This window comes from Heliangelus exortis, chromosome 6, assembly GCF_036169615.1.
Source record: "Heliangelus exortis chromosome 6, bHelExo1.hap1, whole genome shotgun sequence".
Lineage (NCBI taxonomy): Eukaryota > Metazoa > Chordata > Aves > Apodiformes > Trochilidae > Heliangelus > Heliangelus exortis.
The window spans coordinates 25,769,675-25,794,532 of NC_092427.1; the positions used below are offsets into that span (position 1 = coordinate 25,769,675).

Below are 24,858 nucleotides of genomic sequence, written 5' to 3' on the forward strand. Positions count from 1 at the left end.
TATCATCTTTTTATGAAGCCTTTTGTTTCGTGATCAGGTTTAAGAAAAAAACCAACTAAAAGCACTTGGATGTTTTCCCATCCCCATACACCCCTAGCGTATGTCACAAATAAGTGTCTTGTCATGGCTAGAAAACTGGTAAAAAACATGTAAATAGTCCAGACTTTTCATTTATTGTGGTTGCCTGCACCAAAAAAGTACAAAACCACTTGGCTTCCAAGGTGTGAACTCCAGAGAATCTTTTTCAGAAGCTGTCTGTTTCTACAATGTGGAAGAAAATACACTTCTCTGAAGAGAGCAATGAATGGTGATTTCAAGGATAGGGAGTGATTGCTTATAGCCTACAGCAAGTCTTGGACCATGTATTTAATCTATTTGACTGGTGGTTATAATAGCTAAATATGTAAAAATACATTTGCAACCAGCTCTCAAGAAAGAGCTGAAGAATGTTTGACTAAATTATTAGAACAAATAATACTTTCAAAGGTCAGGAAGTGACTCTATATATGTGAAGTCATCTTTGAAATCTTGTTCCTAGCTTGTGTGTCAGGAAATTGAGATGCAAATGTCTCATAAATGAAAGGGTACATCTGAGAAGTACAGATAAGGAAAAAAGGTGAAACCAGAATAAAATTTTAGTACAAAAGTCAATATACCAGGACTACAATTAGTTTATAAAAGTAATTGTATTAGAAGGACCATATTTAGGCTATAAATCATTGAAGCTTTTTTTTTTTTCTAAAAAGAGCAAACCCTTGGAAATTTTTTATAAAGTCTTTTTAAAGAGCTCTGTTGTTTTGAAGTGGTTTACTTGGTAGCACTTCATTTCCTCTGATTTATAGTATCTTCACCCTAATAAAAGATGATCTCCCCCTTTTTTTGCAGACTGAACTGAATGATTTTTTTCTAGGCAGTCAGAGCTTGGGAATCCTCAGCCTCATGGATCTGGACCTGATATTTTAAGGACATTGGCATCAATAATTTCTGCAGAAGTAACGTTTAAGAAATGGTCTGGCTTGCCTGTAGGATTATTTTAATATGTCTTGTTTTTCTGAACCATGCTCTTTTGCTTTAGAGAAGCATACTTAGCACACAGGAAAACTGATTATTTTTTGTTGTTCACTGGTGTCTTCATGCATTTACCTAAATGTGTTCCTATCCACAGAGCAGTAGTGGTAGAAACTTCAGATGCTCTGCTGTAAAGTAGAACTGAATCATCTCATATATGCAAGTTTAGGGAAACAGGAGAAGCTTATTACACACTAGTTAGACTCATGGCTGAGTTCCATCATGTAATAACTTTGAAGTGTATAAAAATCTCTAGTGCAGAGGAAAAATTGCTGTAAAGAACATTTCTGAACAGAGTTAAGTAACATGGAAAAGAAACAGGGTGGTTTGGCCCAGGTAGGCATCTTAGCCCCACGCAGTGCTCATTCACTTCCCCACACTAGGATGGGGTAGAGAGTCAGAAGGGTGAAAGTGAGAAAACTTGTGGGCTGAGATAAAGACTTAAAACTTCTCTGCACTATCAACACTGTTTTGGTCACAAACTCAAAACACAGAAAACGACTACAAGAAAATTACCTATCCCAGCCAAAACCAGTGGAGACGGTGGTAGCCATGGTATTGCTAACAAATCTTTGTGCATGTGTAAAGAATTGGTACTTACCTTACTTGAGGGAAATTTTAATCTTTCCCTTTGGTCCTAAATAAAAGCTTTTAACAGAAAATGGGGGTATAAAATTGTTTTTTTAGGATAACAAAATTACTGAATTAAAAGCAGCAGGAGCAGCCTTTCCCCATCCTTCCTTTTCTTCTAAAAACTGGGCCTTTGAAGATCCTAGCAGAATGATGACTTCAGTTTAATTAAAGCCCAGGGAGTAATGTGTTGTGGGATTTTAATGCACAAATCAGTGAGTAGATTGTGAACTTGTTATTTGAGTGAAAAAAGTTTCAATGCAGAAGCTGAATTGAAGAGCACTTGGTACAAGTTCAGTTTGGGGTTTGTTCTAATTTTTTTCCTGCTTCAGAGAAGTAAATCAAATGTCTTATTTGGACTCCTGTCTATTTTTTAAGCCTCAGAGGAAATGTTTGAGTTAAAATGAATGAAAATTGAACTCATGCTTCATTTAGTTGCATTATCTAAAGTTCCTGCTCTGTGTCTGTGAGGAAAAAGAAGAGTTATTGATTGCCTACATAAGTTATTTTTCACACTGTAAAATAACCACCAATATAGGCTTTTTCTTTCCCATTAATTCCCTAAGCTGTGATGCTCTTATTTCAGCAGAAGGATACTTATCCTTAAATTTCATGTGAAAACTGCATTGTAATCTTCTTTGCACATCAACTGATCCTGTTTTGGATTCAGTGTTGATCATATTGTGTGCAAAGACCAGTAGTGGATTTTGGTTTATTCCAGTGGAACTGCTGCAGGGCAAAAGCATCTCTGTGGCACAGAACTGGAAAATGGCACAGCCAGAAAAAACTGCTGGCTTTCAGGGTCCAACACACACTGTAGCACTCCAGCAAACAAAAATAATTACAATCAGTACCTTAACTTAGGCATGGTGGGTTGGTTATTTTGCTTATGGGACTATTTTAGTAATCTAGCTGGTAATTCATAGAAAAAAATAATAATCTTACCATTAAAAAACCACCTATTGAATAATATCTCACCAGTGAATAGAGATTATTTTTGCAATAAGGCAATTTCAGTGGATGTGGTTATCATGGGATAATCACACCCCTGGGGTACAGCCTTGTCTGTAATCTCCCAGGAGTGTAATTATTTCATGATAACTGCACCCCCTGGTGTTGCATTATTTCCATTATGAAATTCTTAGTTTTAGATATAAAGTAACTTACTTTGATCACTGGAAACTGCAAAGTAGTGATAGAATGTTCCAGCTGTGAGGTTTATAGAGACCAACTTATAAGATTTACTTCTCCTTTACAAAGCTAAATTAGGCAATCAAAATGCTTCTTTGGGCTAAACAGATTTACAGGGCTTTTTAGTGATAAAATCCTAACTTTCCAAGTTTAGACAAGATGAAAATATTCGTTGTGGTTCAGATTTTGTATGCCACTGGGTATATGTGCATGTATAAAATGTATTTACCAGCAAAAAAACTTCCAGGTCACAAGCATCTGAAAGTTTGCCTGGTTTTGCAGTCCTTTTCTTTTTGTCATTAACCAGCAGCATCTGTTGATTTTTATGCTTTTCAGTGCTGTTTATGTGAAGCCTGAAAAGCATTTGACTTTACTTAAACAGAGACTGTTAGGTTTTCTTTGCAAAATGTTTTGAAGTAACCCTTACTTCATCGCAGGTTTCTTGGTCAGGTAAAGTCTAGACAAACTTAAATACCTCATCCTTTTTATTTTGTTTGTTTAGGTGTTTACTGGCTTTGCAGGTTTTTTAGTGGGTTGTTTGGTTTGGGGATTTTTTTTGTCTCTGGTTATTTTTTTTTTCTTGCAGCTGCTCTGAAAGGTTTTCAGAGGGAATTGTCAAAAAGCTATGAAAGCTTATATGCTTACAACTTCTATTGTAAACTTTTAGAGCAAAACACCTGCTAAAAATCTATTACTGCCCTATGAAAAATGTACTACTATCTTAAGAAAAGAGGCTAGTGTTTCAATGGAGAGGTAATTTCATGAATAGTGTAGTTAGAAGAAGTAGGATGCTGAGATTTTAAAAGGGTCTTATGCTCTTGGTCTATGAAACCTGAAGAGTGCTGGGCATCCTTCTCTGTTATGGATTACTTCGAATGTTTTAGAACTGACTGACTCCATATGTGATCTGTCCAGTGAAATTACTTGCAGGAAAGAGGGTCCTGTGAAGTGGTTATCATGTTGCAGAACATTCAGGTAAATAATGGTTAAAATGTAAGGAAGCAATGTGTGTGTTTGTTTGTGCCCTCTCTTTTTATTGCCTGAGTGCCCGTAAAGTAATTATGGTTGTGGTTTCCATCAGTCTGTCACTTAGTGTATTTAATTCATCTTTAGCTTTTGGGTGAAATTTGTTTCCATAGTAAACATTGAAATTATCAGTCACATGTCTGTATCTCACTGCATTGTTTCAGTGGCAAATACATTTTCTTGTCTGCCTACACAGAAAACTGCACTGTATCAGAAGTGCACGAGCTGATTTAAGTGTTCTCTTGAGTCAATAATCACAGGTATTTGAATATGTTAGCTGTGAATATTTGCATGGTGGTCATCTATAGAAACATACAGTGTATGAAGCCTTCCTTTGTGATCTGCAGCTGAGATCTTAGATTATGGACACTGGGAACATAAACTAAATCTTCATGTAGTTTAAGAATTGTCACATTTTTAGAGTATTCCTCTATTTATGTTTCAGAAGCCTCTGTATTTGGTGTGAGTGCATGAAATACAGATTTCTGTTAGAAGTCTTGTGGTTGGCATTTAAGCAATAAATACAGATTCAGATAGCAGTTTGATGATGCTAAATGGCTTTCACTACTCAAAAAATAAAAAAGGAAATTCAGGAGTCTCTGTACTACTCTATGACAAAAGCATGGCAAATTGTAATAAAATCCTGTGCTGAAGTGTTAAATTCAGTTAAAGTGCAGACCTTCAGAAGAAGAGGTAATTACAAGCCAGAGGTTTTTATTCATTGATTTCTCTCGATGCCAACTGCAACAGTTGCTTTGAAGTGAAGTGATGAAAAATTTATTAGTAAAAAAAGATCAATTCTGAATTAGTGGAGCTAGCCTAAATTTGCTATGTTCTTCATGACCAGGATCATGATCACATAATTTTGAAAATAGCTTTTTGTCCTTTAGATAAACATTTACACTTAATTCTGTCACATCTGCAATAGAAGTTCACAGATGATAGTGTCACTAGGTTCAGTCTGTCATGTTTTTCCAGTTTTGTTCAATTTACTTCTCAACCTTATGAAATTAAAAGCATGAAACTCTGTGGAGGGCACAAAGAAGTATATGGATATATTGACAAAGCAGTCTATGCTAATTTTAAATTAGGTTCTTTTTTAAAGCAAAGCCTAAAAAGCTTTGTATCACATTACACCTTTGCTACTACTCAGAGAAAGCAGCATTCTGAATTCAGAGCGTGTTCATCCTTCATGTGTGTGCTAAACTAAAACCAGAATGGGTTTCTAAAACCTAGGTAATGTGATAGAGTTGTTTTGATACTCCCTGGAGTATTCATTTATTTTTTGGCAGCAGAGTGTGGATTTTGTCACTGTTATATAGAAAATCAAATTTCAATTTGGAAGAGTTATTGTGTTGAGTTTTTTCAACATGTATGTAAGAACAAACAAAGATGACGTGCTTAAGACCTACTTGTTTAGCAAAAATTACTTAGTAATAATGATAAGCCTTGAAAATATCTTGTCCTTGATTCATAAATTAATTTTCAAACATGGTAGAGTGGAGTATACCAAGTGTGATGTATTCTGACAAACTGGTAGCAGGTATGCCAGGGTGTTTTGTTCTTCATTGATGTTCTTGTCAATTATCTGTCTATTACAAAGCCAGGAGAAGTCTGATGGTTGATAATGGTAATATTTTAAGAATTAAAATCATCGCACTTCTTAGCTAATATATGTCCCACACCAGAACACATTCTCAGGGAAGGGAAGCTCTAGAAAAGCCCTATTCTGAATATTCTGTTTTGATGATACACAAAGGAAGCATTAATTAAAATAAAAGTTTAAAAATTGCAATTCAAAGGATACCATGAAGAATCTACTGCCTTTTCCAGTAGCTTTTACACTGAGTAGTCTATTTCATTTTCTAACAACACAGAACTGCAGCCATTACCCAAGTACAACAGGTTACTATAACTATCATTCCCACCCTGCCACAAGTGGGAGTAGTGGTTGTGCTGTTACTGCTTATCTCTCTGCTTTCCATATATATTTCATACCTAAAAAAGCCAAACCAAAACAACAAAACGTTTAAAACTTGATTGCAAAGAATAATTCAGTTTGCTCACCTGCACTGCTGACACAGTGGAAGCTTTTATCAATAAATGGAGGAGATACTCTCAAGACCATGTATCATGAATAGATAGAAGAAAAGCTGCAATTTTTTATGATTCAGCCAACCATAGCATTATAGTCTGTCCTTACTGCCACTTAAACTGTTGCAGAAAAAGTGGTATTTAATCACAGTTGTTATGAGAAGAGATTTTAGCATACTATTCCCTAATATTGGATAATTTGAAAAATGTGCTTTAGACATTTTAATGGAGGCCTTCTAGATGGTGTGTAACAGCTGGCATTGTTCTAGGAGGAGTCCTGTGCCCGTGCCTCATGGAGGAAACACTCTGGCAGCAACAGTGTTATAGACACAGTGCATTTGTAGCAGGGGGTGTGTAACCTCAAGAGAAGTGCAAGACAGTGGGAAATGATTGCAGCTCCTCTTGTTTCTGTGCCAGCAGTGGGGACAGTAATGTGGGGTAGGAAAGCTTCCTCTAAACTGGGCATTTAAGTAATTAAAATTCAGAATTATAATGCCCCCCTCCCCCCCCCCAGTTGTTTAATAGAAGCAGAAATCATCTCAGTTGAGTGTGACAGTAAATTGGAGCAAAAGCAAATGGACAATATGTTGTGTAAACCCTGGTAGGAAATTGTTCTGCAATCCAGTATAATTGATGCTCATAAAGGCTTCATAAAAATTCCATTTACAGCTCTTCTGTTTATTTATGGTACAAATATTATAAAGATGTACAAACAGCTGTCAAGTAAAGGGTGCACTCAGGTTGTACTTTGTGAAGACTGAAATCTTTCTATTCACACTTTACTGAATGGTTTGTGCTTCCTGATTTTGTGCCCTAACTCTTTGAGTCAGCTGAGCTATCTGGATTTTTTCCTTGAATAGTATCTTAAACAGAAGATAACAGCAAATTAGTGCAGCAGGAACTTCTGTGGGAAGTAAGAAGCAAGAGGAAGCTGTAGTCTATTTGCTTTATGACACTCTTTAGAATTTTAATGACCACAAAACAATACTTTAAAAATCCTTTAGTGGGTTTTTAACTATGGACCCTCTTTTGTACAAGCCCTTAGTATAATTTTAAGTACCTGAAGCTGTAGAAAACCTAAAAAATTGTCAATTTTCTTGATGCATAAAAATAAGTAAGGTATCAGCGTGCAGTTAATTCCACTGTATGATAAAAGCCATCTCTGAGATGAATTAATTTTAAAGCAAATAAATGTTTTGGTTTAAAACAAGAGTCATCTGGAAAAATTTTAAAGGCTTTTTCTTTTCTTTCTTTTCCCTATCAAAATGTAAATTCCAGAAAATAAGCTTGACAGTCATATTCAAAAATAGCTAGGTACTGCATTTGACTAGTTTCAGAAAGAATAAGAAACAGATGATGAAACATTTTAACTTTGACTTATTTTTAGTTTGCTGGTGGATGAATGCTGAGAGACTACTTGGAAGTTGTAGCAATCAGCTATTTTTACAGGATTCCTGTATCTAATGTTCTGGAAACTCATGGCATTATGTCATCTCTAGATGTTTTTACCTGCATGAGATCACACGGGTTGCTTCTTCACAGACTGCCTCAAGTCAATACTAAAGGCAGGTATGAGTTCTCCAAAAAGTATTTTTCTGTGCCTGATGGAGGAGTCATCTCTTGCACGTTGATGGGTGCTGTTCAAGAATACTTTGCTAATATCAGTTCCCAAGATTTCATCCAGCTGAGAGGCTCTCAGCTCAATCTTACAGTCTGTTCTACACTTTGTGACTTAATCAGAACTTAACCAGATGAAGGTACATGGCTGTTGGGTATAGTTAGTACCACTCTGTCTGAAGATCTTGGAGGGTGATGACATTAAGTGTAGTCATAAGCCAAAAACAGTCTGAAAAGATTTACTTTTTTGGCATACCAGGCAAGCCAAATTTGATATCACTGGGCATAGTTGTGTCTCCAGCAAGCAGAACTCCAGTTGATTCAGGCCAAAGGATAAGGTACCAGCCAGTATGCTGGTGGTATTTAAGCTTTCAATGCTAAGTAAGGAAGCCAAAGACACATCTAAAAAGTTGAGTTTTTCAAGCCTCTGTTAAGTGAGGTTCAGTGTTTGGGATTTCTTTTAGAGTTTTTGTCTCCCTCATTTGTGCAAGCCAGGGAAACTGCTTACTTAATTTTAGTGTGGGAATGGGAATGCAATAGCTGCTCGTGCATTTAAGCATCTGCATCTTGTAATACTGTGAAGAAGCAGTCCAGAAAGTGAGTTACAACACTCAGTGCTGTCACAAAAAACAGCTGTGCTCTGGAATCCTGGGAGACCTCAAACTGTCAGTGGTATTTCAAATAAAATCAGATCTGTTTATCCAAATCATTAAAGTATAAATCAAGAGCAGTCTGTTGAGGCATGGATATTAAAAGAAAGTCACCAAGCACTTGACTCCTTTGATTCTTAGCAAAGGAGTTTAATTATGAGAATAAAAAAATCTTGATTTTTGTTGCTGTGTTGCGGAAAGTAGAGTAACAGAAGTTTGCTGTAAGCTGTGCAACCATTGTCAAATATAGTGTTGTAATTGAACTTCTTGGCCTGGACTTGTAACTTGATAGAAAACAGTCTCTACATACCCAGCTCAGGTATGTTTTTTTCTCCCTGCTCTGATCTGCCATTGCTACCTGAACAGAGGTAGTGATGCAGTCTTGCTGTCATTGGGCAGCAGAAATTCAGTGGCATCAGCTGTTCAGAAAGAAGTGTGAGCAGGTTTGCCTGTGTTGCCCTCAAAAAGGTTGATGGTTTTTAAACTGCAAAGATCTCATGCTGCAAGAGGTCCTCCATAATAAGCCACTATGGACAGCTTGCTTGTGTCATGCCTGGCTGGGGTCTGCACACATGGGGGTTGTGAAATAGGACTGTTTTGACTGTACTTGTGGATGGTTTATTTTCTGAATTTCATTTCCTAGTGTTTTCTAAAATACAGTAACAGTTACAGTAGCAACTGGGTACATAATAAGGCTTTGTGGAGATTGTTGCATCTCCTCACAGGTGGAACCTACATTACTGTTTACCTCACAATTAAAGAGATTTTGGAAGAGGAATAATTTATTTCATGAACCACTTTAGTCCTGAAGTCCTGTAGATGCATTTGATGTAACTTGTACACATCCACAAAACAGGAATAACAGTGGTTTGTTAACTGTCCTTGTCATGGTAATACCATGCTGCGACTGAAAAAGTGTAGGTGGAGCTATGAATGTTTCTTTAATGTCATTAATAAGCAAGGAAACAAAACTCATTAATTTATTTTTAGCCTAGTTTTCTTGCCCTCTAAGCTTACCTCTGTGTTTGGTTTTTTAAACATAGCTTTGATTTCACCTCTGAAAAAGATACGGAAACTGACTCAAAAGTTTATGGGTGGTGGTGTGGGGGGTCCCGGCTTGAGCAGCTGCTCTGACAGGGTCTCTTGTTGGCTTCTGTTGATCTGTGTGTTACCCCACAACTGGCACCTGCTGGGCACAGATGCACACAAATCAGTAGTACTGAGCATTCATTACAAGCTTTTCATATAAAAGATAATATGATTTTGCTTAACTCTTTCCAGTGAAAGAATGCCTGAAAGGTTTGTTTCTAGAAAATGACACTGAACTGTGCGTTTGAAGGCTGATGTGCCTTCACGTCTCTCTGGTCTTAACTCTGCCTGTAGTCCTCATATGGAACCACAAAGTTGGGGCTTCTGTCTTAGTTCTTTTGCAAATTTCCTGTGTAGATTTGGACAAGTTGTATTCCTCTATTTATATAATATGGTAATGAGAATAATTAGGTATCCAATACACATCAAAATGTGTACAATGCTAAGACACTAAAGCAGGGAAGTTTACTTTGTTAGGCAGTGGTTCTTACTACCTTTCAGTAAGAGGGGAATTCCAGGCTTCAGTCTGGTCACATGTTTTGTTTTCTTTGGGGTGGTGAAATCTTCTCTTACTGCTTTGGCTCTATTCAGCTTCCTTACACCAGGAATTAGACTGAAATGCGTGGCTGGTTTATTGGGTCTTTTCAGATCAAGACATCAGCTGGTACCCAAGGCTGCTGTTAGGTTTCTGTCTGATGTTGTTTCTGTTCCAGGCAGAGCATGGTTTTAAATTTGAACTGAGCAAAAATGTAGGCACTGGAGCCCATATGCATTCATTAACTAGTGGTGAGCTTTACATCTACTGTAACATGTAAAAAGGCAGAACACTTTTGAGGAAATACATGGGGGGAGAGCAACAACCTAAAGTTTATATTTATTCTGTGTACGTTTTGAGGTTTTGTTGATCACAGGTATTCAATTAAAGCAAAAGAGAGAGTTACAGGGTTTCTAAATTGTGCAGTCAAGTCTGATTCAAAATACATCCCGTATTTTACTCCTTAGATATTTGCAAAAAAAGATAATCCCAAACACCTACTCTAATGCAATATATAATGTGTTTTTAAGCTGATAATACAGAAATCTCTGAGGAGATAACAGTCCCAGGGTATCTGAGGGTTGCTAGAACAACTAAGGAGGTAGAACATTTTTTTCATGTATTTCTTTTCTGTATGTATACTGGGTTTCTAACAACTGTTACTTTTTACTTTTTAAGTTTAAAAAATTGTGTCATTATGAAAAATGCCCTACTACTCACATATTAGAAGTGCATTTTCCCATTGTTTTAAGGGAGAGGCAGCACTTAAAATTCATACTTCGTGTGTTTTCTTTTGGCCTCCTTTGCTTTTTTACTGTAATAAAAATATATTACTAGATATATTGTTTTCAACACGACAAAGTTACATAAGAGAATCTCCTTGTACTTAAAGAAAAATGCAATTATTTTCTATTCTGAACCTCCAGACTGCTGTTTTAGAAAATCATATCTGATTATTTGCTCAGCAGAAGATTATTGAGTTGATTTAGCTGTGATTTTACTTAACAAAGCTTCAACCGAATTCCTACTGTGGAGTCCAAAAAAAGAGAGAGAGATATAAATGATACATTCAAACTGTGATTTTTGTGAACAGGGCCATCAATGCACCCCTCGGAGCTAATAGCGGAGATGAGAAACAGTGGGTTTGCACTGAAACAAAATGTACTGGGGAGAAACTTGACCGCAAATGATCCATCACAGGTAATGATCTTTTTACCAGTAAGCTGAAAATGTCTATAAATCTAAATGTGATTGCTTGTGAATTGCTACTTAATGTTTTCAAATATGCATATCCATAGGAAAGCAGAATAGCTATACCAACTGAAAAATATCAGAAACATTTTCCAGCTTTGTTTCAGTCAGAATGGTGAATCATAAATGACTTCTTTTAAAACCACATATAATAAATTAAATCCCTTCTCTGGGTGAGTAGAAATTGAATTTTTCATCAAGAGGATGGTTAGGGGTTTTGCCACATACTTCTGATGCAATGCTAGCCTTTAGAGGAAGTTTGAGAAAGTATGCACAAATAATTACTGCCAGGAATGCTAGATCTGAAGATTTTTTTACTTGATTGACTATTGTTACTTTTATTATTTCTGGCAGAGAAAATGTTAATTGTACTTACTTAGGCTGCAAAAGGTACATTTCTAATTGAGGTGCTTTAATAAAAATGTAAAGTCAAAAATACACGTCCACTCTTTGAGAAAGCCACCATAAAATAAGCATTGTTCATATGCCAGGATGATGATTTAAACCACCAGCAAAGAGGGGACAACAGACATCAGCTGGCCTTGAAATCTTGAGTAAATCAGCAATTCATTCTGTCTCCACAGATGGATGTACCTTTGCATTTAAAAAAGCTATGTACCTCAGAAAAATGTAGCATATGGGCACTGTTAAATGAATCACAGTGATACCAGTATGTTTGGTTTATGTTAGATATGGTAGGGGTTTTTTTGGAAGAGCTTTTTAATCTTGATTTCTTCTTTCCTCTCCTGAGTGTGGCTAAAATTAAAAACATCACAGTGGAGAACTATAGGGTACCAGATGCACATAATTTGAAGAATTCAGGGTCTTCAAAGTAGCAATGCTTTGCTGATTGCGTTACTGTATGTAGATTATGTGATTACAGTATTTTGCATTGCTAGAACACTTTATGAACATTTAAAGACTAATAACACAACAGTGAGGTAGATGTGTTAATACCCATTTTCCTAATGACTAAACCGAGACAGAAAAGTAATTTGCTTAAATTACTCTGGGTTTGAGCAGGACTAGCATCTTACTTATTCATCCAAGCATGATAACAATGGAGTGACTTATCCTGAGGAATCATGTGGGCTCCAAAATTGGCTCATTTTTATTAACTATTTCAGAAATATTTCTTTCACTAGCAGTAATTTTTTTCATATGTTACTAATAACTCCTATTGTATAACCCCCACATTATAACACCTACTCGGCTTTGAGACAGAATGGGGGGGGTGTCACTTTGTAGCAAGTTTGCTGCTCTTTCCAAAGACTCTTCAGCTTAGTAGTGCAGAGATTTGTGCCTGCGAGAAATAATGTACATAGAGGCATTGATTTTCCTGCAGGAATCTGAATGAAGATACTGGCTTTATGTATAAAACTTAATGTCTTACCACATTTTCCTAGGAATTTGTTGCAAGTGAGGGAGATGATGATCCAGAAGTTGAATTTCTAAAATCACTGTCAACCAAGCAAAAACAGAAACTCCTAAGGTAAGTGTGGTACCTAGTGAAGGGGTCCTGTGTCACCAGGAGTTTTGACTCCATGACTGTCCCAGTAATACTTCTGTGCCATCAAAGAATTCAGCACTATGACTTCAGAAGAAAATCAGCTTAGTTTCACATGCACTTGACCACAAATGGTATTATGCAGCATGGTTTTTTAATCCAAAGGTTTTTTTGTTTTAATCTGGCTATTCTAATCTAGTTGTGATGCCTTTACATTGGGGCTTATTTCCAATTGAACCGGGATACTAAAATAATAATTAGCTCACTGAAGATGCAGCCAGTTGCTATTTTAAAGTATTTTCTTGCACTCCATTGCTTACAGTATCTTCCTCCAGTATTAAAAAGTCTATGCTTTTTTTTACTGGTTTACACCCGGGGAAAGTTTGTTGTCTTCTGTGAGGCTAAACTGAACCTGACCTTGCACCCCAGGGCTGAAGTTGGCCTCGCTCCACACTGCTCTGGGATCAGGGTTTAAAGTTTGCTGCTCCAGCAGAGGGAGCTCCCCGTGGGTTTGTAGATCTAATAAAACGTCAATAAGGATTTCATTCATTGCTTCTGTCCTGCTGATTTAGTATGTCAGGTGGCTTTTTTTTCCCCTCTGTTAATTTGGAACATTATCTAGAAATTACTTGATAATATTTAAAATGAAAACTATTAACTGCTGCCTGGTATATCTCATATAGGTATCAGTTAAAATGGCCTTTTAGGTTAGAAGAACTTCTGTGTATGGGGAGTGGGATGAGGGGAGAACAGTGAATGGCTAAGAATTAGGTATGGCCATATGGTATTTGTATTTATAATAAATCATGCAATGGTTTGGTCTGGAAAGGACCTTAAAGATCACCTAGTTCCAACACCCCTTCCATGGGCAGGGATACCTCCCACTGGACGAGGTTGCTCAGAATCGTGCTCTGAAAACAGCTGGTGTATTTTATGTTCCTTTTAAGTAGGAAATATATATTCAGTTTGAGTAATTTTAAATCGTATTTAGTTGAACTCTTACTGACCTAACACAATGAAATTATAATACTTTATATTTTGAACATTGAAGTTCAGTAAATATATGGGTCCTTTAGATTTTTTTCTGTGTTTAATATCAGAGGTTTAAAACTAATACTTCAGTGGGAAAAGAGAGTAATTCAACATGTTTTTATGGAAAATAGTATATTTACTGTGTAGGTCATCAGAAGTAGTGATCTTTAAAAGACAATGACTTTATAACTTACTATATCTTAACGCACTTGATTGCACTGCTCTTCTATTTTGAAAATAAAAGGAAGTTGGATCGTCTGGAGAAGAAAAAGAAAAAGAAAGACAGAAAGAAGAAAAAGCAGCAAAAGAAAAAAAGCAAAAGTAAACACAAGAAACATAAGATGAGATCCTCTTCCTCATCCTCTAGTGAGACTTCAGTAAGCAGCAGTGATAGCGAGACTGACAGCAGAGATAAAGCAGCACAAAAGAAGATGTATTCTAAGAAAAGAAAAAAAGACAGGTTTTCAGAGGCTAGCAGCAGCAGCGATTCAGAAGGAAAGGCAAAGATGAGGAAGGAAAAACTTTATGAAGATCTCTCTAGTAGTCACGGTAACAAGGACAAAGATAGGGAGAAGTACAGACTTTCAAAGCACGATGGTTCTGCAGAGAACAACAAATGGAGCTCCTGTGAGGTGGAAAGAAAGTCCAAAAGCAGATACCACAGCACCAACAAGAGAGAGACTGAAAGAAAGGAGAGGGATAGGAGAAGCCAAAGCATGGATGAGGAGAGCAGGAGAAGCTCTCACACAAGTCACAGCAATTCCAGGCAAAGGCAAATAAGAAAAAGTCCAAGTCAAAGCCCTGGTGAAGAGCGGCACAGGAAAAATGAAACCAGAAGCCCCAGTGCAGATGTGCACAGAGAGAAGGAAAAATGTAGAGAGAGCTTTGGGAACAAGTGCAGCAAAGTGGAACACAAAGAAAGGAGCAGACGCAGTAGAAGCAGAAGCAGAGACAGGAAAAAAAACAGATAGTGTGAGGGACAGGTGCAAGCAAGAATGTCTCCATTTTTTAATGAATACCTTTAACAAGGGCTCAATTACATATTGCTGTTCATTTTCCAGCCTCTGTAACTAGCATTTCCTGCATAAAGCCAACAGCATCATTTCTATGATGCTGGAATATTTGTAAATTAGACATAAATGTTATGGTATTTTTCTTACTGTATAAATATACTTGTTGGCAAATACCTCTTGTATACATACAGCAATTCATAGACCTGATTTTAGGGTTTTAAAATATCTCAGAGCAGTATGTGATATTCTTGGTTTTGTCAATGATTTCTGTTCAGGTGCAACTGTGAAGGGAAGCAGAGAGTAATTTGGGAAGAGTACAGGGATATGCTAAATGCTAACAAATGTTTGAGATAATTCAGGATAAAATCACTGCTTCAGATATCAACACATTGTATTATAGAGGGTGGGTTTTTTTCAGACTGAAGCATTTTTCAAAAAGTTCTCTGTTAGAGGTGAATTTCATGAGGTAAAACAACAGAGACATAGTTCACATAAGTGTGTAACCAACATTTTTTTGACCTCCTGCAGCGTGCAACTTGGTCAGGGCTATCTAAACATCTTGAACCCCTGTTGGTATGTGTCAGTACAATGTCAAGTTATTGTTCAGTAGTCTCTCAAGACATGAAAAGAATATTTACTGCCTCATTGTTTGTGGTAGAAAGTTCATGTAAATAGTCATCCTCTTGTTTTCATGAACAAACTTTTTTTGTTTTTAAAAATCGTTGGTCATTGTCTGCACACATTGTTATGAAGATGAACTTCTTAAATAATAAAATACCTTAATCTTTAAAAACAGTAAGAATTTCTCTCTTCTTCCAGAGTTCTACATCACTAAAAATGGACAAGGTACTTGACCAAGTTTTTTGTGGCAAAAAAAATGCTTCTCTGCCATTTTGGGGTAGCTGATCATAAACAGAGTAGTTGGTGGACATGACCATACTCAGTATCCTTACAAGCACTTTTCTTCCCCTCTTCACTGACAAGACTTTATTGCCAGTGCACTTAAGATGGTCACTGAGGAGCTTTTCGGTATCACACAGAGTGTAGCATATGGTGGAAGTGACCTGACTAGTCTCTCGAGTACATGTGAAGGAGTTTGAAAGGGTGAGCCTAAGGGATATTACTACCAGCTTCTTTTAAACGTGATTGCCTAAGGTTGCTCCCAGTGTTCTTCCTGAAGTAGCACAGTACAGTGGAGTCCCAATGTTAATGTGCCTGGAGAAACTGACTTAAGAACAGAGATGTCCAAAACACCTCTACAAACAATCTAAACAAAACCTCTTGTGAAGAATTTATTACACTCTCTGTGAGGACAAAGTGTGATAGGGGAAAAGGCATATTCTGATAGAACATTTTCATGTGAAGTGCAGCATGAAAGATATGCAGAATTGCCATCCAAATAAAGGCCTCTTTGCCTACAGGTCTGATTGCTTTGTTTGGCACAGTAATCCGCCCATCAGTATCTTGCAGCTGCAATGCAGCCCACTTCTACCTGAAGAAGCATTTTTGTGGGCTCTGCATTTTATTTGTTCGCACGTAGTTAAGGTGTAGGCTGTGTACACCTTGCCTTTTCGCATAGGTAAAGACTGGAAAATGGTGAAGGTTCGTTGTGACAGATCTCAAGATCAAACCAGAATAATGATAACATTTTGCATATATTTGCCCTAAAGACTACCTGTTGAAGAGCTTTGAAACAAAATACTCATCCTTGCCGCGCCTTTCCTGTGCTTAGTGCAGCCCTGGGGAAGGCCGGTGCAGCTTTGGATGCTCACTGCTCGCAGGGCGTTCCTTAGGCCGAGTTGCCCGGTACGAGGCGGCCCTCAGCGTCCCCCGGGCGGCTGTGTGGGGGGCGGTCCCGCTTCACCACCCTTGGGCCTGGCAGCCCTGCGCCGGAAACAGGCGGAGGGTTTAAAATCCGGTTAGGACGCGTTGGGACGGTGCTTCCGCGGCTTTTCCGCCACAGGCTGCGGGACCCCGGTGAGGTCTTCCACAGCTTCGCTTCAGCTCCACCCGGCAGGGCAGCCGGCCCTAGGCCCTCGGCAGAGCGCGGCAGAGCCCTGTAGGAGGTGCTGTCGGTTCACGGATGGCGGTAAGAGCAGCTTGCTTTTTTTATTTCTCAAGAGCCGTTGAACAGGGCTAACGCGTTGCCGCACGGGGGGGCTGGGTGGCCGGAGGAGACGGAGCCGTGAGGTGGCTCCCTTACCCTGGCGGGGAGGGACGGGGCCCGGCAGGGCAGCCCTCTGCCGCTGCCAGGGCCCCTCAGTGCCTGAGCGGGAGAAGTTGGAGCCGAGGGAGGGCCGGTAGCTCTCCGCGGTCGGGCGGCTCTGACGGGCCGACTCCTACTGTATGCCCCTGGCGGGCTGGGGCTCGGCCCCGCACTGAGGGCAGGGCGGCGGTGGGGCAGGGCAGGGCGGGCTGCCGGCTCCGCCGAGCGGCACTCGGGTCGGCCGGGCGTCGCCGGGAGAGGGTCTGTGGAGACCCTCGGGCGAATGAGCTCCCGGGTCAGCCTTCAGTTCTGCCGCCCCGCGGAACCGGTCGTTTAAAATTAATGCTGAACCGCAAAAGATTACTGTTCAGAAAGTAAATAAACAGGTGACTTGTAGATCAGGTTCCTGCTTGGATCGTTACAATAAATATCCCCGAAGGAAGCTCTCTATTTATGTTGTCATTGATTAATTCTCGCTACCTCATTTGATTTCGATTTAGAACGATTTGATTCTAATTTAATTAGCATGTAATTTGGATGTACATAATTACTGTAATTATGACATTCAGGTAAGGCAGCTTTAGGCTGAAAGGCAATTTCAAATTTTCTAGCAACCTACTTTGTACTAGGGAACGGACAAGGACTTTGCGCCCTGCCATCCAAGTAGCAATTAGCACATCTCGGAAATAGGCACTGCCGCGGGTTTGTGTTAAAACAGCGGCGCGAAGGCGGAGGCGGCGGCGGTGCTTCGCCCGATGCCCGCCGGCAGCCGCGCCCCGACCCTCGGCCGGCCGCAGGTGCGGGGCCTGCCCACACAGCCGCGCGGTGGGCGGAGGAGCACTGACCCATCTCCGACGGGGTGCCGGGATTAATTGTTAAAATCCCAGCCGCCCCGTTGTGGGACGGCCCCGCGGGAGCCGCCGAGTCCAGCCGGGCCCCCCGACGCCTCCCCCTCAGGTGGGTGGGCGGGCGGGCGGGCGGGCTGCTGCCGCGGCCTCCAGCCCGCCGCTGGGACCCCGGGGCGGCCGTGCGCGGGGCTGGCCGCTAGGTGGCGCCCAGGAGCCGTGGAGCGGGGCCGGGCCGGGGCTGGGGCCGGGGCAGCACCGGGAGCGATTGCAAAACCTCCGTTTTCTGACTGCCTTTTTTTTTTTTTTTTTTTTTTTTTAATATGTGTTAAGAATGTTATTCATTGAGGAAATGTGTAGCTAAATTATTCCTACTTAAAATAAACACTTAGTGCGGCAATTACCCGAAGGGGCGGGCTTTCTGTGAGATTCCCTTCATCTGCCTTTTGGAGGGGTGGGAGCGGGTCTTGGCGAGCAGATAATGGCTGATAATGAATTACAGCTCCCTCAGATAAAGTTTCCATTTGAATCGAAGGAAGCAATTAAGAAACTGTCCAGGCACGGGATCGGGTGTTTATATATTATCTCATTAGAACAAAACCATTAATGTTACCTTTTAAGTGTAAAACGAGCCGTTAGGGCTGTAATTCGCCGCGGGGGGCAGGGGACAGGCTTCCTGCGGCCCGGGGACCCAGCGATCGAATGACACTGAACCATTTCTCCTGGTGTTTTACCTTTTCCCGTCGGTCGGTGGTTGCTGTCGCGGGTTGGTTTGTAGCCGTGTTTTAACGAGCTGGAGAAGCCGGCGTGAAGGTGCTGTCCGAGAGGAGTGGGGGTGGGAAGCGGCAGCTGGACTGAGTTGTGAAGGGGAGTGGGACTCAGCTCACGGGCAAACCCTTGGCGAGTGGGACCAGGCGGCAGGGTGCCCGGCTCTCCCCTCTGCCTTCCCTCCCCGCCGGAGCCCAGGAAGGAATCTCTCTTCTTCCCGGTGCTTTCTGCTCTCGGGTTAGCGTCTTCTCACTGAAGAGGTGCTGCTGAACTACGGATTCAAAGGGCGAAATCAGACGTATTTTTCTGTTCTCACACCGTCTGTTCTATAGTTTTTCTCTGTATAAAACTTCCCCAGACCATATAATTATCGCCAACATGTACGAAAGAATGGTGTCATTTATTTTTTAAAAGGTGACATGCTTTCTATTTTCCCGGTTAAACGAACCGGCTCTGCGGCCCAGGGCTGTTCCCTTCTTCGTTTCTGGGGAGTCTGTAAGTGATGGACGTTTTCTGACCCGAAGGGGCAAAGGCAATGCAAAGAGGTCCTTGATCACTGAGCTGAGAATTGTAACCCCGGCCTGGCAGAAACTGGACCTGGATGGTTTCCTTTGATGTGTTTTATTATAAATCGAAAACAAAGCTGACTTCTGCCCAACACCCCGTGCGGGTGCATTCCTCCGCAAGTCCAGCACCACCCGGCAGGGAAGGGACCCCCGTCCCGCCGCGCCAGGGTCCTGTTTATTTTACCTCTGCCCGAGCACGTCCCCCTCGCCTGCTCTCCTTTCCATCATCCGCCGGGGAACCTGCCGGCACCCATCCGGGAGCAGGAGAGAAGGGACCCCGCCGGGATGCTTTCGGCAGGCACATTGCGGGGCGGCTCTCGGGCAGGGTGCTGCCGGCAGCCAGATGCACGGGGCATCTCCCGGTGGGTGCCTGGCTCCCGCCGCCTCCCCGGGGCGCGGGTGGTGCCGGTGCTACCCGGTAGCTTTTGTGCAACAGTGGCGCCGAGGAGGAGGTGGGACGCGGTTATTAGTATTCACGGCAGATGTATTTTCTTTAACGCAACGTCTTTATTCCAGTTGGTGGCCGACAGCAGAATCCGTTTCCCGATGTTATTTGCATTCCCTGATTTATGGAAGATTAAAATATTTGTATTCTTCCAATCTGTACCGGGCAGACTAAATTAACTTTTTTTCCTCTCCCCCAACGTCCCCGTCGTTCCCCCCCCCCCTTTTTTTTTTTTTTTTTTTAATAACACAATTACCTCATTTAACAATTTGCCTTTAAAAAAATACTGTGGCTGTTAGGTTGGTGGTCAGGAGACAAAGGGAGTGAAAATAATTTTCATTTCAATAATTGCCTTCTGGTCAATTTAACTGTGCCTTATTTTGAAAGAGCCTGTCTAAATGAGATTCCTGTCCCAAATGTGTTCCCAGGCCTTAGTCCAGCCTTTAATTATTCCTGAGTTTTTTTTCTTCAGAATAAGACGCTGCACTGAGTAATCACAAAGAAGTCAGAGAGCATCCTTGAACCTTTTCAATAGCAGAGCCACTGATATTCAAATAACATGCAAGGACCATTTGACTGCATGGGGACATAAGCATTTCCAATTCACTATTTGCATAGATCAACTGTCTTTGAAAAGGAAAGGAGCAGTTGTCTTCCATAACATTAAAAAGCCTAGTTATCAAATCAAGTGCTTAGTTTGGGGCTTTTAAAACGTTTACATTTTATCTCAGGTTGCCCTTTACCGTTTGACATGCAAATTTGGTGCAGTTAATTTGGACAATTAAAAGGATCTTCAAGGGAGCTTTGTCACCGAGAATATTCGGAGTTTTCCCCGTGGACCAGCTGAGATAAAGTTGGCCAGAACAAATGATGTCTAGGAGATTAATTAGATATTTGATAAGACATGAATCCCTAATAAGGGAATACAAGGCACAGGGGGCTGCTGTGTGCTCTAAGTCAAAATTAATAACATTTAACAAGATTTTCATTTAGGCATGAAATGTCTTTTCCGGAGTATTGACTCCAGCGATTTATTCCCCCGAGATCACCTCCCAACCTAGGCAGCCTTGCGGCACTCAAGGCTTTTTAAATTAAATAGTTCCTTAGCACAGTTCTGTTTCACTCGATTTTGGGGCCAGTTCCTCCGAAGGCGCTTAGAGCCCGGCGTGGTTCCCGGCTAGGGTAGCGGAGGTCGGACTGGGTTTAAATTTGATCTTAAAAAATTAAAATAATAACAAACCAAAACTAAAGCCGTTTGTGAATAGCGACTGGAGCGCTCCAGTGCTCCTGGCTCGGGCACCAGGTCCTTCCCCTCCCGGCCATCAATGCCTGCTCTCTTTTTAATCACAATCACTGTAAGGACGACTAGGAGGGGTGCGGGGGCTCCCACTAAAAATTTGACCCCTGTGAGGGCTGGGCGGGGGTAGAGGAGAGGGCACAAAGAAGAACAAACCCGTAAGTATATTGTTGAGAGTCCTTTAATAATACCAAAATGAAAATATGTCAAGATTTTTTTCATACAGATAAACGCATTTAATTTCTTTAAGAGACCTTAACTTACGTGTTTGAGTGAAATGTTAACTCAACATTTTAAATATCTTTTACATATATACTGACTTCCACAAAGTGCATCAGAAATTTAAAATAATAATAATAAAAAGAAACCAAACCCCAAAACCTCCCTGAATTTCAGGAATTCACCAATTAAAAAACAAAGAAAAAAAAAAAAGTAAAACCCCAAACCTCCCCCCCTCAGATCAACATTTACAAGAAAAATAAGCGACCACGATCTTTTCTTTTTGAACCTTATTTATACAGATGTTTATGAGATACAGAAGAACCGTCTTGGACTTGCATTTGGATTTCTCACCTCAAGCCTCTCTCTTAGGATGCTTTCTCTCCAACAGAAAGAGAAGAGAAAAAGGAAACGGAAGAAAGTGTCCCTTGGTACCAACTGCCGGGGCGGGGCGGGGGGGCCTCACTCTCCGGCCCCGCCATCCGCCGGCCCGCTTCCGCGGTGGCCCCGGGCAACTTCGGCGGCAGGGTTGCTGGCATCCCTCCGGCCGGCGCGGAGCAGAGTCCGGGGGGTTCCCGGGGGTCCCCGGCAGCGGGGCCGGGACCCGGGCGGTGCTGCCCCTAGGAGTCGCCGGGCCCCGCGGTAGGTTCCTTGCCCGGTCCGCGGGCAGCGGCGCCCACCCCTTCGTGCAGGATGAGGTCGGGGGACTCGGAGCGCGGCGTCTCCAGGTTGCTGGCGTCCGTGTCGCTGTCGCTGCCCTTTTTGCCCCCGCCGCCCCCGTTGTGCGTTTTGATGTGTTTGCTCAGGTGGTCGCTGCGCATGAAGCGCTTGTTGCAGACGGGGCAGGCAAAGCGCTTCTCGCCCGTGTGAGTCCGCAGGTGCCGCTGCAGCTCGTCGGAGCGGGTGAAGCGCTTCCCGCAGAAGAGCCAGTTGCAGACGAAGGGCCGCTCGCCCGTGTGCCAGCGCAGGTGCGCCTTCAGGTGCGAGGTCTTGCCGTACACCTTGCCGCAGCCGGGGATGTGGCAGCTGTGCAGCCCCTTGCGCCGCAGGCTGGCCCCCGCCGGCCCCAGCCGCTCGGCCTCCTGGCAGTTGGGGCAGTCGCAGGTGGCGCGGCCGGAGTAGCGCCGGGCAGAGCGGGCAGAGCCGCCCCCGGCGGCGGCGGCCGCGGCGCCCGAGATCATGGCACTGGCCGCCGCCACCGCCGCGCTGGAGTCCGTGTAGGAGGGCAGCACAGGCTTGAAGCCCTCCTGGGTGAGCAGGTGCTGGCTGGTGGAGAGCAGGTGCGACGCGGCCGTGGAGCCCAGGCCGGTGGAGCTGAAGGCGGAGTGGGTAAGGGAACTGAAGTCGGGGTTGTAGGTGCCCAGCTGGGAGTGCAGCGAGGCCTGGGGGGCGCCCGAGTGCAGCGAGCTCTGTAGCCCCCCCGCCGGGTTCTGCACCTCCAGCCAGGAGCCCGGGTTGGTGTGCACGTCCCACCAAGAGGAGGCCGCCCCGTTGGCCACCTCACCCGCCGAGAGCGTGGAGTGGAAGCCCGACTTGTACCAGGACTCGTAGGGGTGCGCCATGCCCACTCGCGGGTAGAGACTGTCGGCCGCTGAACTGTGCACTTTGGAGATGAAGGCCGACTGCCCGCCGGGCTCCTGCGGGGACACGCCCGCCGCCGCCGCCGAGTTGGAGAAGAGGCCGCCGTAGTCGCTGCTGAAGGCCGACGAGGTGGGCGAAGTGGAGGCCAGGCAGAAGGCGCTGTTGGCGGTGCCCGTGCCGCTGGCCAGTCCGCTGGAGCCCCTACTCGTGGCCACCGTGAAGCCCGAGAGGCTGGAGCCCAGGTTGCAGCTGGAGGTGGAGCGTTTCCAGGGGTGGAAGCCCCCTTTGGCGAAGGCGCTGGACTCGGGCAGGGTGGTCAGGGGGCTGGTGTTGCCGATCTTGTTGCAGGTGGCGGCCAGCATGGCCAGGGGAGTCGTTCCGAACCTCGGCTCTTCCTGCGGGAGAGACAAAGCCGGCCCGTCAGCCTCACCCCTGCCGCCTCGCCAGGCTCCCGCGGGGACGTGGCGGCGCGGCTGGAACCGCGACGCGACGAGCGGCACCGCGGTAAACTTTCCTCTTATTTTGGAGACAAGCTTCAGCCCTACCCCTCTCGGCACAACTCGTTTTCCGCCGGGGACCGGTCTCGGCGCCCGAGGGGTCTACATCGGAAGCGGATCCCGGCGGAGACCAGCCAAAGGCGTGTTCCGAGGAGGCGGCCCGCGACTCCCGCCCCGACAGCGCTTGGGATGCCGGAGCCTGCCTCCGGGACACCGGGAATCCCGTGGGAACGACGTGCGGAGTCTGCTCGAGCCACCGCGCCCGAGCGGGGGAAAAACGAGACGGCAGAACGGCAAGACGGAGCCCTCCGACCGGCGCCACTCGAAAAGCCGAGCCAGCAAAAACCTTTGCAAATTTTGCGTAGCACTTCCAGCGCGAGAAGGAAAAAAAAAAAAAAAAAAAAAAAAGAAAGCAACAAAACGCAGCCAACCAACAACAAGAAAAAAAAAAATAGACTAAAAGAAAGCACAAGCAGCCCAACTTCTTTCCGGCCAAGCGAGTTTTCAGGCTAAACTCTCCGCGAACGACCGGATGGGAAACCCGCAGTGAACTCCCCCGGGGCGAGCCGGGCCGGGGTTACCAACCGCCCGCGGGTCAGCGCGCTTTGCACGGGGGGCAATCGCATCGCGGCGGCAACGACAGCAACAGTTTCTCCCAGAGAAAGACGGGAATCCGCCGGGACGCGCGCGGTGCAGACTTACCCCGAGGATAGACGTAGCCATCGCAGGTGGCGGAGGGGGAAAGGGGGAGGGGGGGGAAAGGACGGCGCTCGGCGTGCGCTGCCCGCAGCACCGAGGACACTCCGGCTCGGCGGGGCTAAACTCTGCCTAAGTGCGGGCAGCGCCCGCTTTGAAGTACCGCTGGCGGCGGCGCTCGCCCAATGAGGGCGCGGGCGGAGCGGGCCGGAGCGGGCCGGCAGCCAATCAGGCTGCGCGGAGGTGCCGGGCGCCGGGGCGCGGGGCGCGTGCCAGTCAGCGCGCGGGGAGAGAGAGAACTCCGGACTGCGGCGGCCGCGCCGCAATTAACGGCAGCCCCGAGGGTGCCGCCCGGTGCGGGTGACTCCCGCCGGCAGCAGCGGGGGGACGGATGACGCTTCCCCGGCACCGGGAGGAGCGGACAGAGCCGCAGAGGGCGGGGGTCAGTGCCGGCGGAGGACTGGTGTCACCCCTGACGCCGCTCCGCCGCCGCCTGTGCAGGAGGTGTCAGGTCCCCCGCGGCTGATGCAGTCACCTGCCGGCCTTGTCTCCAGCAAACCCTACCTGCGGTTTGCTTTGATTCAACAGGCCCTTTGCTTGCCTTGCAGGCCGCTGGGCAGCTGTCCCTGTGGATACAGATAACCTAAGAGTGCCTAATGACATCTTAGGAAAACGCGTTCGTTTCTTGGTTTTGCTTTGCTAAGTACTACAAGTGATTCTGGGTATAACGTATTTCTTTGGAAAGGGAACTGAGGAGGATTCTTAGTTACATAAAGCGCCAAAAAAAATTCCAAAGGCAGGGAACCGACAGGCGTCCTTTGCTCTCCTACCGTGGTGAGAGGGGGGACCAAGGGCAAATGACATCCTGTCGCTTGAGAGAGGGGATTTTATTTTACAGAGTAATCCCCAACAAAATACTTTGAAAGTTAAATTCGCATCCTGCAGCACGTTTTTCAAGTCTCACATAACCCTATGGAAACAGTGCTGTTAATGGCAGAAGGCTTGCTCCCACCTAGCAGTGCTAGGGCGCTGCTG

The 24,858-nt window shown here is 44.0% G+C and overlaps 2 protein-coding genes across 3 annotated transcripts in view; one reads left to right on the forward strand and one right to left on the reverse strand.

Moving 5' to 3' along the window:
- CIR1 (corepressor interacting with RBPJ, CIR1) overlaps positions 1 to 15,505 on the forward strand; it is a 21,312-nt gene extending 5,807 nt beyond the window's left edge. For both annotated transcript variants that reach the window (XM_071747313.1, XM_071747314.1), the window contains 3 exons: positions 10,994 to 11,100; positions 12,558 to 12,643; positions 13,935 to 15,505. In XM_071747313.1, the coding sequence (XP_071603414.1) occupies positions 10,994 to 11,100; positions 12,558 to 12,643; positions 13,935 to 14,661 (920 nt within the window). In that variant the 3' untranslated portion in view covers positions 14,662 to 15,505. The remainder of the gene's footprint in view (positions 1 to 10,993; positions 11,101 to 12,557; positions 12,644 to 13,934) is intronic.
- A 6,065-nt stretch (positions 15,506 to 21,570) lies between these two features.
- On the reverse strand, positions 21,571 to 23,933 carry SP9 (Sp9 transcription factor). Its single transcript, XM_071746237.1, has 2 exons — positions 23,830 to 23,933; positions 21,571 to 23,025 (listed from the first exon to the last, which is right to left on the reverse strand). The coding sequence occupies exons 1-2, from the start codon at positions 23,848 to 23,850 to the stop codon at positions 21,670 to 21,672; spliced, it is 1,377 nt and encodes a 458-aa protein (XP_071602338.1). The 5' UTR covers positions 23,851 to 23,933; the 3' UTR covers positions 21,571 to 21,669.
- Between the last annotated feature and the right edge of the window lie 925 nt (positions 23,934 to 24,858).

Bases quoted from the DNA above. Each gene is read 5' to 3' on its own strand.
- SP9 (XM_071746237.1), bottom strand. From the start codon at position 23,850: ATGGCTACGTCTATCCTCGGG. The intron at 23,026-23,829 runs GTAAGTCTGCAC...TCTCTCCCGCAG, and splicing joins TGGCTACGTCTATCCTCGGG to GAAGAGCCGAGGTTCGGAAC.